At 42.4% G+C, this 14,168-nt stretch overlaps 1 protein-coding gene across 10 annotated transcripts in view; it reads right to left on the bottom strand.

The window, feature by feature from the left end:
- RABGAP1L (RAB GTPase activating protein 1 like) overlaps positions 1-14,168 on the bottom strand; it is a 742,566-nt gene that overhangs the window by 18,099 nt on the left and 710,299 nt on the right. For 9 of the 10 annotated variants that reach the window (XM_055582718.1, XM_055582716.1, XM_055582717.1 and 6 more), the window contains one exon: positions 8,354-8,464. In XM_055582718.1, the coding sequence (XP_055438693.1) occupies positions 8,354-8,464 (111 nt within the window). Of the gene's footprint in view, positions 1-8,353; positions 8,465-12,658; positions 12,809-14,168 lie in introns of those variants that run through there. The other variant, XM_055582727.1, reaches the window with a different exon arrangement.

Genomic DNA, 14,168 nt, shown 5'->3' with positions numbered 1-14,168 from the left:
TAAGATACTAGATGATTGATACTGACTATGGACACTTAAAACTGAGAATTCTAGAGCTGCAAACCAGATGACAAGTTACCCACAAAGTAACGACGACAGAGGATGAGATGGCTGGATGGCATCACCCACTCAATGGACATGAGTTTGAGTCAACTCCGGGAGTTGGTAATGCACAGGGAGGCCTGGTGTGCTGTAGTTCATGGGGTTGCAGAATCGGACACGACCTGAGCAACTGATCTGAACTGAATTGATGACATATAAATGAGAGAGACAGGCACTTGATCTGTGATTACAACATGAATCAACTCAGAAGGCTCCGCTCTAACATTAGGGATGGGACTCTTTCAGAAATGATTTCTCAAAGGACTGACCAAGGCAACTGTTTACTTGAAAACAGAACAAAAGAATGTGTCGCTTGTCATATGCAGCGTTTGGTTCAACACGAACTCCCTGTGGTTAGAAGGGACCTGGGCCCAGTCTGTATTGGGAAAGCACTGGTTGTGACTCTTGTTTTTGTTCCTCCAGAACAGAAAGAACAGGAAGGGCCTGAGAGCAGGTAACCAAAACTGAACTGGAGATGTATCTTTTTTTCATTTCTGATCACTGAGAAGTCCTTACTGAAGGGGTCCAGAGGGTCGGGGGCAAGTTGTCAAGAAAGAAGGCTCTGTCAGAGAGAAACATGAAGAGCTGCTGGTGCCCAGGGAGCCTGAGTTCAGTTCAGTTCAGTCGCTCAGTCGTGTCCGATGCTTCGTGACCCTATGAATCGCAGCATGCCAGGCCTCCCTGTCCATCACCAACTCCCGGAGTTCACTCAGACTCATGTCCATCGAGTCAGTGATGCCATCCAGCCATCTCATCCACTGTCGTCTCCTTCTCCTCCTGACCCCAATCCTTCCCAGCATCACAGTCTTTTCCAATGAGTCAACTCTTCACATGAGGTGGCCAAAGTACTGGAGTTTCAGCTTTAGCATCATTCCACCCAAAGAAATCCCAGGGCTGATCTCCTTCAGAATGGACTGGTTGGATCTCCTTGCAGTCCAAGGGACTCTCAAGAGTCTTCTCCAACACCACAGTTCAAAAGCATCAATTCTTCGGTGCTCAGCCTTCTTCACAGTCCAACTCTCACATCCATACATGACCACAGGAAAAACCATAGCCTTGACTAGACAGACCTTAGTTGGCAAAGTAATGTCTCTGCTTTTGAATATGCTATCTAGGTTGGTCATAACTTTCCTTCCAAGGAGTAAGCGTCTTTTAATTTCATGGCTGCAGTCACCATCTGCAGTGATTTTGGAGCCCCCCAAAATAAAGTCTGACACTGTTTCCACTGGTTCCCCATCTATTTCCCATGAAGTGATGGGACCGGATGCCATCATCTTTGTTTTCTGAATGTTGAGCTTTAAGCCAACTTTTTCACTTTCACTTTCATCAAGAGGCTTTTTAGGTCCTCTTCACTTTCTGTCATAAGGGTGGTATCATCTGCATATCTGAGGTGATTGATGTTTCTCCTGGCAATCTTGATTCCAGCTTGTGTTTCTTCCAGTCCAGCGTTCCTCATGATGTACACTGCATATAAGTTAAACAAACAGGGTGACAATATACAGCCTTGACAGACTCCTTTTCCTATTTGGAACCAGTCTGTTGTTCCATGTCCAGTTCTAACTGTTGCTTCCTGACCTGCATATAGGTTTCTCAAGAGGCAGGTCAGGTGGTCTGGTATTCCCATCTCTTTCAGAATTTTCCACAGTTTATTGTGATCCACACAGTCAAAGGCTTTGGCATAGTCAATAAAGCAGAAATAGATGCTTTTCTGGAACTCTCTTGCTTTTTCCATGATCCAGCAGATGTTGGCAATTTGATCTCTGGTTCCTCTGCCTTTTCTAAAACCAGCTTGAACATCTGGAGGTTCATGGTTCACGTATTGCTGAAGCCTGGCTTGGAGAATTTTGAGCATTACTTTACTAGCGTGTGAGATGAGTGCAATTGTGCGGTAGTTTGAGCATTCTTTGGCATTGCCTTTCTTTGGGATTGGAATGAAAACTGACCTTTTCCAGTCCTGTGGCCACTGCTGAGTTTTCCAAATTTGCTGGCATATTGAGTGCAGCACTTTCACAGCATCATCTTTCAGGATTTGAAATAGTTCAACTGGAATTCCATCACCTCCACTAGCTTTGTTCATAGTGATGCTTTCTAAGGCCCACTTGACTTCAAATTCCAGGATGTCTGGCTCTAGGTCAGTGATCACACCATCGTGATTATCTGGGTAGTGAAGATCTTTTTTGTACAGTTCTTCTGTGTATTCTTGCCACCTCTTCTTGATATCTTCTGCTTCTGTTAGGTCCATACCATTTCTGTCCTTTATTGAGCCCATCTTTCCATGAAATATTCCCTTGGTATCTCTAATTTTCTTGAAAAGATCTCTAGTCTTTCCCATTCTGTTGTTTTCCTCTATTTCTTTGCATTGATCGCTGAGGAAGGCTTTCTTATCTCTTCTTGCTATTCTTTGGAACTCTGCATTCAGATGCTTATATCTTTCCTTTTCTCCTTTGCTTTTTGCTTCTCTTCTTTTCACAGCTATTTGTAAGGCCTCCCCCTGAAGCCAGCTCTAAAATGACATGGGTAGGAAAGAATGTGTTTTTTTAACTACCTGATTACCTAATTAGTGTTTGTTTGGTTTACATATTGTCTCAAATACAATCTGCTTTCATGCTTGTTTCAGTTCAGTTCAGTCACTCAGTTGTGTCCGACTCTTTGCAACCCCATGAATCGCAGCACGCCAGGCCTCCCTGTCCATCACCAACTCCTGGAGTTCACTCAGACTCACGTCCATCGAGTCAGTGATGCCATCCAGCCATCTCATCCACTGTCGTCCCCTTCTCCTCTTGCCCCCAATCCCTCCCAGCATCACAGTCTTTTCCAATGAGTCAACTCTTCACATGAGGTGGCCAAAGTACTGGAGTTCCAGCTTTAGCATCATTCCTCCCAAAGAAATCCCAGGGCTGATCTCCTTGAGAATGGACTGGTTGGATCTCCTTGCAGTGCAAGGGACTCTCAAGAGTCTTCTCCAACACCACAGTTCAAAAGCATCAATTCTTCGGCGCTCAGCCTTCTTCACAGTCCAACTCTCACATCCATACATGACCACAGGAAAAACCATAGCCTTGACAAGATGGACCTTTGTTGGCAAAGTAATGTCTCTGCTTTTGAATATGCTATCTAGGTTGGTCATAACTTTCCTTCCAAGGAGTAAGCGTCTTTTAATTTTATGGCTGCAGTAACCATCTGCAGTGATGGGACCGGATGCCATGATCTTCATTTTCTGAATGTTGAGTTTTGCCAATGTTCTGCTATCTGAATTAAGAGATTTGATTTTGATTAAGCTGGGAATGAAAAAGTACTGGGCAAACTGGGTAAAGGCAGGCAAAGGCTCAAGCTAATGCCCTTCCTCAAAGTCTGGAGGGGCCAGGTGCCTAAATTGCAGGGACAGCTTTTCAATAAACCCCTCTGGGGCAGAAACTGCAGGATCAGATTTTAGGAGGAGATAGCAAGTTTTGAATTAGCAATTCAATGACACAGCAATTTCATTCTTTCATCTAGATAATAAGCTTCAAAAGGCAGAGGGGCCAGGTCTTAACTACTGTTTTAAAAAGAGAATGACAGGCATGAAAGGGGGAAATAAAGAGAAGGAATAGATGAAGGAATCTTTTCTTTTGGGACCGATCTAGTAGCTCCAAGAGATCCTTAGGTACTCAATAATTAATTGTTTCAGGAGGACCCTAGCAACTTTTCCAGACTAATCTACAAAATGAATTTTTTGGGGGTGGAGAAATAATTTTTTAAATAATATATTTTTCTGATCATTAACATTATAAGGCATATTATTGCTTAACCAAGGGTAAAAATATTAGTCGTGCCCAACTCTTTGCAACCCTATGGGCTGTAGCCTGCCAGTCTTCTTTGTCCATGAGATTGTCCAAACAAGAATATTGGAGTGGGTTGCCATTTCCTTCTCCAGGGGATGGATCTTCCTGACCCAGGGATTGAACCTGGGTCTCCCACATTACAGGCAGATTCTTTACTGTCTGAGACACCAGGGAAGCCTCTAACCAAAGGTACTTAAGTAATTTAAGGTCTTAGAAAAGATTAAAAAATTGAAAAAAGTATAAAAATGAATATAAAAATTAGACTTACTCTTATCACCCAGAGATATCTAACAGCAACATTTTTTAGAGTTTTCAAATATTAATTTGTTCTTTATTTTTATTTTTGGGTGCCTTGGGTCTTCATTGCTGCACTTAGGCTTGTTGCAATGAAAAGGGAAAAAAGAAGAATGAGTCTTACTTTTCTTTCCTGAGAACAAAGAAGATGGAGAGAACAGTGAGCAGGCCTAATCACTGCTAGTTTTTATTTTAATGGGTCCGAATTTGTAGCCTATAACTAAGCTTGTTTTTGCCCCCTGGCTCTGCAGGAGCCGCATTCTGCACCTACTATCCTTTAACTCTATGCTAATTACATCCTGTAACTGGTGCTCACCTTTACAGCACTCTCTTTGCAGAGCACTCCATGTTATTTTGTCTCTTTTTGCATTATAAAAGAAGGCCACGGTACAATACACAAAAGACAATGGAGTCAACTACTAGGCTATGGGACTGCCAGACCCAATTAACAGGCTGAGGCTAGTCTGCAACTGTTTTTGAAACAATGCAAGAGGAAGAATACAAGATCTTTACACTTTTGTTCCTCATCTCCGACCCCTGAGAGCAAGCCCTCATCTGTAGAATCCTCCAGATCCCTCACAGGCTTCCCTAGTGGCTCAGATGGTAAAGAATCCACCTGCAATGCGAGAGACCTGGGTTCCACTGACCTGGGTTCGACCCCTGGGTTGGGAAGGTCCCCTGGAGGAGGGCATGGCAACCCACTCCAGTATTCTTCCCTGGAGAATCCCCAACAACAGAGGAGCCTGGCAGGCTAGTCCATGTGGTCGCAAAGAGTCGGACAAGACTGAGTGACTAAGCACAGCACAGATTCCTCATGGAAGTGGGGCACAATTTTTGAGGCATGTGTCTGCTGTGTCTCCCTTCCTCCACCTGAGGATTAAATTCACCTTTCTAGTTCCCCCAGACTCTTGTCTCTGATTTTTTATTAGGCCTCAGTAGTCAGAGAAAGCCAACATTTTTGGTGGCATCAGGCTTTTCTCTAGTTGTGGGGAATGGGGAGGATACTCTTCTTTGCAGTGCACGGGCTTCTCATTGTGGTAGCTTCTCTTATTGCACAGGGCTCTAGATGTGAGGGTTTCAACTGGCGCAGCACATGGGCTCCTGTAGCACAGGTTCAGCAGTTGTGACACACAGGCTTAGCTGTTCCTCGGCATGTGGAATTTTCCTGGACCAAAGGTCAAGTCTGTGTTCCCTGAATGTGGATTCTTATCCACTGAGCCCCCAGGTAAGTTCCTCTTGTAGCAACATTTTGATATATTTCTATTTCCCTGTTGGCCTTTTTCCTGTCACAAGGTAGAGTCCAGCCTCCTTTCCTTTCCTCCAGGTTGGCCCTAGGCCAGCGTATATCCCTTGCAATTTAGATGTAAACATTATACACAGATAAATTTACTCTTTTAAAAATATTATATCATTATCTTCGCATTGTTTTTAAAAATTATTCCAAAAATATATTTTACAGATGCGCCTTCATCCTTTCTTTCTATTGGACATATACTTTATTTCACGTTTTCATTCTTGTAAGTAACACTGCAGTAAACAACTTTGCGTTTATATATTTTCATGTAAGTCTCTATTTTTATAGGATAGCTTTCCAAGTAATGGTAGATATGCCAGTTGCCTCATTTATAAAATGGAAGATTACCTGCTTAACAGAGTCATTAGGAAAATTAAATGAGATGATGCTTATAAATTGCTAAATAAAGTGCTTGGTGCATAGTAGGAACTTAGTAAATATTTAACTTCATTATTTTTTTGCTTTTTAAAGGCTCAGTCAGTCAGTCAGTTCAGTTGCTCAGTCGTGTCCGACTCTTTGCTGTCCCTCAACATATAGCGATACATTTCCCATAAAACTTCCAATTTACAACTCTAACTCGTTTCACTGCATCCCTATGAAGTCTAACTACTTAAAACTTTTTTTTCTTTTAGATTTATTGAGATAGAGGTGACATACAGTGCTGTGTAAGTTTAAGGTATATAAAAAAATGACCTGAATTACATACATCGTGGAATGATTACCACAACAGATTTAGTGTAAACTTTTTCATTCAGCTAGCCATCTTAAGAAAACTATTAATGGATAGAATATTCAAAATGGCAGAATTAAGTGTCGGTCAAGGTCATCTGCAAAGTTAATATGGAGCCAAAAATTTCCTTATAGTACTGAGTCACCACAATGGTCTTACTTATGATAGAAGTAAAACAGTCAAGGTCATGCTGGGTCAATGGCCCTGTTGAATGGGACCCTTCTGCCTTCTCTGGTTCTTACTCTTAGTCACACATTTTTCATTTCACCTCTGACAGCTTGCAGATGAGCTGGCTGATGCAGTTTGTGGTCCAAAAGGCAATCCCCACCCCTGACAGGGCTGCTGCTTCTACCTTCTACATCCTGTCCCAAGCAGCACAGTTTCTGTTTTATTTTGAAACTCCAGTTAGTGCTGACTCCTTCAGCTTCCTCCTCTCCACTTTCAGCACTTTTCTTAACAGTGGTTTTTATCTCCCATCCTGCTGTGGTCAATCCTAAAGGAAACAAACCCTGAATATTCACTGGAAGGACTGATGCTAGAGCTGAAGCTCCAATAATTTGGCCACCTGATTCAAAGAGCTGACTCACTGGCAAAGACTCTAAGGCTGGCAAAGATTGAAGGCAGGAAGAGAAGGGGGCAGCAGGAAATGACATGGTTAGATAGCATCACTGACCCAATGGACATGTGTTTGAGCAAACTCCAGGAGATAGTGAAGGACAGTGCACGGCAGTCCATGGGGTCACAAACAGTTGGACACGACTTAGTGACTGAACAATAACAACAACATGAACACCAACAACTTACTGTGGTTAAAACTTCTAAGCTGCAAAATTAGCTGTTTATATGGGAAAAGGAGTTGTGGCAGGGACCATTTTCAAACATTAAAAAAAAAACCTTCCAATCACATTTATATATCCAATCACATTTTATATTATTAATGGATTTGTATTTTAAATATTGCCAATGCATAGTTAGAGTACAGGTAAAGTCTCTCTTTTTTTTTAAAGCAAATTCAGCCATTCTAAGTTTCAACTTTTTGACCCCACTGGGAATAATCACATTTTAAAAGTTAGAAAATAGTATGATGATTTTAAAACTGTGCAAGATTCCTTCTATATTGCCAATTATTTCCAAAGACACTAGCAATGGAAAAACAAGAAGTCCTAAAGCTATGAGTACTGTTGGAAAGGATGAGGAAGTTAAAGAATTTAAGGGTTTCCTAGCCACAGCTGATGCTTATTGAACACATACTACTGTAGTGCTTTACTTCATTTGTTTCTCACATCTTTCCTATGAGGGAAACACTTTTTGAAACCTACAGGCAGGTTAAGGATGGCCCTGGGTCATGTGATTAGTGAGTGGTGATGCCAGGACTGACACCCAGGCAGTCCTGGCTGTCTGCCCCTAGGATGCCTGTCAGTCCACCAATACGCATATCTCAACGTACATGGTTCATATAAAATCCTCATGTTTACTGTATGTGAAATCTTGGAGCAAAAAGTATAGTAACTATAAATGTTAGAGTGGCATTAATATACTCCTGGTGACTGATAGTCTCAGGTAATGATGCTGTAACTCCTTGGCTTAGGAAAAGAAGAGATTAAGAGGGCATCCCTGCTGGCTCGGTGATGAAGAATCCACCTGCCAATGCAAGAGATGTGGGTTCAATCCCTGGGTAGGGAAGATCCCCCAGAGAAGGAAACGGCAACTCACTCTGGTATTCCTGCTTGGGAAATGCCATGGATCAAAGAGCCTGGCAGGCTACAGTCCATGGGGTTGTGAAAGAGTCAGACACCACTTAGTGACTAAAACAACAAGAGATTAAGAGGAGAGACACCAGAAAAGCTTAGAGCTTTTTTTTTTAAGTATCTTACACATGCTGTTTGAAAATGACCAAAACCCTAAAGGCTTGTGTTTTTCACCATCTCCAAGGAGTATAACAGTCCCCTCCCACCTGCCACTCTCTTGCATGCCACCCACCCATTCTCCCATCAAGCAGCTGACTCAGCATCAAGCACAGAGCAAGCCCTGGTGGGACTGCTCTGAGAGCAACTTGGTCCTTGCCCTGAAGGTCACCACAGTCTTATTTCTACCTAGTGAAACCAGGCTTACTTGATCCAAGTCATTTCGCAGAGCAATCTTGCTGGTTACTAGTTCATGAGCAAGGTCATCATTCTCTTGTTCCAACCTCATGCTGGCCTCCTGTAGTCTCCGGTTCTCCCTCTGCAGAAAAAGAGCAACAGCCAGAGGTGGGCATTAGTGCCTGGACATACTATCGACACCAAGAGAACTGGTAAGGAAAGACAAGCGACAAAAACAACAAAGTGAACTTTTGAAAGTGTCAGAAGGAGAAGGCGCGAGTGGCACAGGAAGGCAGGACTGCTGTCTGGGAAACAACGGTGGGTTAAGCGAGCGGTGCAGCTGCAGAACTCTACCCAGTGAAACTTACAACCCCTTCAGCCCCCCAGACAGGGCTTCATCATAAAAACCATGCCACGAAAAGCAAACTTTCCAAAGCCACCCCCAATCCTGTGAGATTTTCAGAGACCCAGAACACAGACACAGGCAAGTCTTTGCTGGAAACATGCATAATAATCCCACCCTGGACCATAAAGAAAACTGCAAGACAGTAGGGATGAAATTGGGTAAACCACTAGGCATTTCTCTGAAATGTTTTTCCCCTTTAATTGAGTATATTTAAGATACACAGTTTGGTCTGTTTTGCTATCAACTGATATTTTCATTTTTTTTGGATATGAATGCATTTACTTTTCTGAAGGCCAATTTCTTTGTTGGTATGAGCAACAGTCCTTATGATAATGTCTCAAAGTTTGTTTTGCTTTAAAAAAAAAAACTTCAAATTAAAAGATTCTGGGTAAAATAAATGGCTGAGTTGGTTGTTTTTCCCCTTGAACTCCCAGAAAAAAATGTGAAATAGCTATATGATGAAAGAAGCAAGTCACTCATTCTTATGAAGCATGGACTCCCCTTAACCAGTCATTATATACTGTGTACATTCACTCTATTTTTCCAAGAGCAATTTAATGTCCTCCATTTCAAAGTATCAAAAGTGCCATCTTTGCTATTGTTAGCAGTTACAGATGATTCAAAAGAGAGCTGACAGGAAAGACATCAATGTGATGAGACCTTCCTGTTTTTCAGATTTACACTCCTAACAGCGTTTTCTGCAAGCACGGCAAAAACTCAAGACAAAGCGGTGTTGCACAACCAGAAGACGAAGCTACGCCCTAGAAGGCAGTGTATCAGCCTGGGGTTGGGGGCAGAGGGGCAGAGGAGAGGGAGGGGCAGGGAGTGTATTTTATCTTCTATAGAACAACCTGGACTTGAAAATGAGAAAACCTAATTTTTTTCTTTTTGTCTTTTAGAAACGGGCTAAGAAACGGACGGTAAGGGCAAAGCCTGAGACTCTTCATGGAGGCAGACGATCCAAAAACAGGGCCAGCAGAGAAGCCAAAGAACAAACTCGCACTCTAACTACACTCAGTCAACAGGGCCCATTCCTGTCTTTTCTTTTGGAAAACACAGACTGGAATAGCTGGGAACACTCAAAACATTTTTTAAAAAGAGAGCTACTGAAAAAGAGAAAAACAATCCCAATACAGTATTAACACATAAGTAAAAAATACAGAACGAAAGGAGAAACGTGTATGCCACCTTTGTAGGTATTAATGTGTTCTTTAGTCTCTAAGTGCTGTCTGACTCCTTTGTGACCCCATGGACTGTAGCCTGCCAGGCTCCTCTGTCCATGGGATTTCCCAGGCAAGAATACTGGAGCAGGTTGCCATTTCCTTCTCCAGGGGATCCTCCCGACCCAGGGATCGAACCCGCTTCTCCTGCATTGGCAGGTGGACTCTTTACCATGGAGCCACTGGGGTAGCCTGTATGCTATCTTATGGGGAAAAAATTAGACAAGTAACTAGAAAATCCCATTTTTATAACAACTCAAATAATATTAACTGTGGATAGTGGATTATTTTTATTGATGTCTTTTTTTGTTAATGTTTCCAAGTTGTCTACAATAAATTTATAATACATGTGTTTAAAAAGTTATTAAAAAATAAAAAGTAATTCAGAATATCAATTTCATTGGAGAGGATAAAATGCCAAAACAAGAACTTTTTTAAAGTTTACTCCTAATAGAAGCATGTAAAACTGTAACGGGTGCTTCTCTGTGACCAAGGTACAATGGAACCCCTCAAAACTGCCACCTTTCCAGGAACTCTTCCCCAAGATATATTCCTGAAAAGATAGTGTACATATTTGTAGGGGAAAATTATACCCATCAAATACTGTATGTGTCTACACTTGAATCTTTCAATCTGTGCTGAAGTCATCCAAATTTTAGCAGGGGATAGAGATTAGTCTTTCATTCTGATCCATCAAACTATGACCCCTTCTTGTGGGAACAACTTACATACTGGGTGGAAACTTAGATTAAAAAAAAATACGGTTCAGAAACTTTTCCAATAAACTCCCTCCTTGTCAGGAAGAAGCAGCAATATCCAGCACAATTGCATCATAACATATTTCACAAGGCAGACTGCTTCAGGCCAGGAAAAGATTTTTCTCATTTCTTGATAAATCCCCTCAAAAGAGACCATTGTAAGATGACTTGAATACCTATTCCCAAGTGTCCTGTTTCTCCTGAAGTTGAACCTGGAGGTCTCCAAGGCACAGAGCTCCCTCGACTATTTATTCACATCACATTCATTTGGCACAAGTGGAAAGGCTGCAGCTACCAGTTTTTCACATTACATGTCAGAGGCTTAGAACCAAGTTAAAATTACCTCCAGGTGAGGGGTTTCCCTCATAGTTCAGTTGGTAAAGAATCTGCCTGCAATGCAGGAGACCCCGGTTCGATTCCTGGGGTGGGAAGATCCGCTGGAGGAGGGATAGGTTACCCCTTCCAGTATTCTGGGCTTCCTTTGTGACTCATCTGGTAAAGAATCTACCTGCAATGTGGGAGACCTGGGTTCAATCCCTGGGTTGGGAAGATCCCTTGAGGAAAGGAAAGGCTACCCACTCCAGTATTCTGTCCTGGAGAATTCTATGGACTATAGTCCAGGGGGTCACAAAGAGTCAGATACGACTGAGCGACTTTCACTTCACTTGAAAGGCATACAATCCAATACTAGTGGACACACACTTTGTTCAAAGGACTTAAAAAACGCACCAGGTAGCTACTTCACTATTGATCAGAGATAAATATCTGATGGGTTATGTCATATAAGAAAGAGGTATGAGCGCAGCTGGAACTTGACTGGTCATTTGCTATTACCATGGTTGTCACATTCGAACCTCTGACACAGTGCTCAGGGGGTGGGATGGTAAGGGGAAGATCTGGGAGAAATTATGGGTGTCTGAGGGTCTGTTAGGCTTCCCAGGTGGCTCAGTGGTAAAGAATCTGCCTGCCAAAGCAGGAGATGTGTGCTGGATCCCTGGGTCAGGAAGGTCCCCTGGAGGAGGAAATGGTAACCCACTCCAGTAGTGTTGCCTGGATAATCCCATGGACAGAGGAACGTGGTGGGCTACGTGGTTCCTGGGGTTGCAAAGAGTCGGACACGACTGAGCACGCACGCACGAGGGTCCCTAAAAAGCCAAATAGCCTAGGGGGCAAGCCTACTGGCTTTTGCTCTAGCAAGAAGCTTCAGTTCAGTGTCTGCAAAGCAAGCAGCACGGTGGGGAGTGTGGACTCCTGCTCTGCACTCACAGACACATGGGGAAGCAAGCTCTGGGGCCAAAAATGCAGTATCGTCCTCCAAAGTATGAACCTGGGGGTGGTCAGATGGAGATTTTCCATGAAGAAGAACCTGCCCACACTTACCATGGGTTAAAGAGAGATGACATGACTTGGCTGTCTCTTCCAGCCTTTCTGAGGAGTCAGAACTGTTTTTAGAACTGACTGATTCAAGAAACAGTTTGCCTTTATACTAAAGAAGATAGGTTAGCTTTGGGAAAGGTAGTAATGTTGCCTGGTTCATTCTGAAATGTTGGCAAGGGCGTCCACCAGAAGTGGACTGGAAGTGGCCCCCTAACCTCAGCCAGGGCAGAAAAGCTCACATGCCACACGTCTGCCCGAGCAGATGTGCTGACCGCTCAGAGCCCATAGACAACACAGGCAAATTGCTTCCCTTGCCTTTTGGAAAAGACTACAGGAGATAATGCTTACATAACCCTACAAATTCACATCACACTCTTGGAAACCTCCTCCATGTCACACAATTAACAACATTTGCACAAAAAGCAGAGAGCAACTTTTCTCCTTAGTTTCGTCCCCTCCTGCATAGGAGATGTGTAGCCAGGAAAACTGGATTAGTATCTTGGGGGAGGAGGATACTGCATTTTTCGGAGAGACAGACGCTGATGTTACAGACACACACAGACAAAAAAACTTACCTCCTCAAAAGTCACAGACCAACTATCGTTTTCAATCATAGGTACAAAGACAATTGAAAAAAAAAAAAAGAATATCCAATGAAATTGCACACCTACTAATACAATTAGGAAATGGTGATAACAAAAAACAGACACTTGGTAACGCTATTTTGCTCTGTTGCTTTTCCTTAGAGTGTCATTTACTCTATGCTCTCTCCAGGACAGCTAACGTTTGATGGAAGAAATTATACTTGAGGCAGCCAATGGGAGCGAAGAGTGATACACTAAACTCCTCCCTCTCCACACTGCTATTTGCAGTCCGAGTGACTGATGCAAACGCTGTCCATGGAACTATTTGCAACTAGGGCGTGAGTTGTTTACACTGTGTTGTTAAGAACTGGGTGGAAGGAACTTCCTTCAATCATGAGGCCAGAAACCTTGCAAAATATTTCATCTTCAGGCATGACAAAGCCAGCAACCTTGCAAAATATTTCATCTTCAGGCAACAGAATTATATTGTTGGGCAGGGAAATGCAAAAGAAAAACGGAGGTCCCAGGTCTCCTTGGTGTCTGGGGATTGGAGTTTGGATGAAGCAGTATAAGGAATGGTGAAGGTGATTTTTTCCCAAGATGAGAAACCAGAGAAATGTGAACCGGCAATCAGAAGAAAATAAACTCAGCCTTAAAGGAAAAAATGATGGAGAAGGAGGCGGCTTTATAAACTCTAGCTCGGTATTTTGGGTGTCCTATCTGCTGCTATAATGAATTGTTGGCACATGATTTTAAAGACATTCCAGGGTCCAGAGAAAATGTTTCCCTAAAAGACCCAGGGCAATTTTATTAGCAACAACACACTCAACTCTCACCTTTCTTCTTCTGGGTGCCTCTTTCAAAAACCTTGATAGTCATCAAATTCAAATTTCATCAAACAGTTTTTTGACATTCAAAGACAAATGCCTACAGACAAAAATGTTTAAATGTCTACATTGTAGAAGAGATTTGAGAAAGCAAATCTGGATATCTGAAATCATTTCATGCTCTTCCTTCACCCAACACAGCCAGTTTTATCTTTCTGGTGGAAATTTAAACAATTTTAAATGTCAAACTAAAGAGAAAATCTTGTCAGTAGTAACTAACTGGCAGTTGGCAAACCAGACTGAATTTCTTTTAGCATTTAAGAACCATCTTAGATTATACTCTAGCACAGGGTCAGCAAACTTTTAATGTAAATGCCCAAACAGTAAATATTTTAGGCTCTGTAGGCCATATGGTCTTTGTTGCAGCTACTCAACTCTGCCATTGTTGTGTAAAAACAGTGATAGATAATAAGCATGGGGCTATGTTCCAATTAAACTTTATTTACAAAAACAGGCAGTGGGCCATATTTGGCCCACAGGCCATATGGTTTATAAATCTCTCTACTACTCTAGCGTATAAATCAAATTTTTAAAAAGCAAATGGGTTACAGATGATGTAGAAACAGGAGTGTGATGTAATTTTCCAGTCATCCTCCTTTAACAGGAAACAAGAT

The sequence above is a fragment of the Bubalus kerabau genome, chromosome 5, assembly GCF_029407905.1.
Source record: "Bubalus kerabau isolate K-KA32 ecotype Philippines breed swamp buffalo chromosome 5, PCC_UOA_SB_1v2, whole genome shotgun sequence".
In the NCBI taxonomy this organism is placed as follows: domain Eukaryota; kingdom Metazoa; phylum Chordata; class Mammalia; order Artiodactyla; family Bovidae; genus Bubalus; species Bubalus kerabau.
This window is presented reverse-complemented; position numbering and strand designations above follow the sequence as displayed.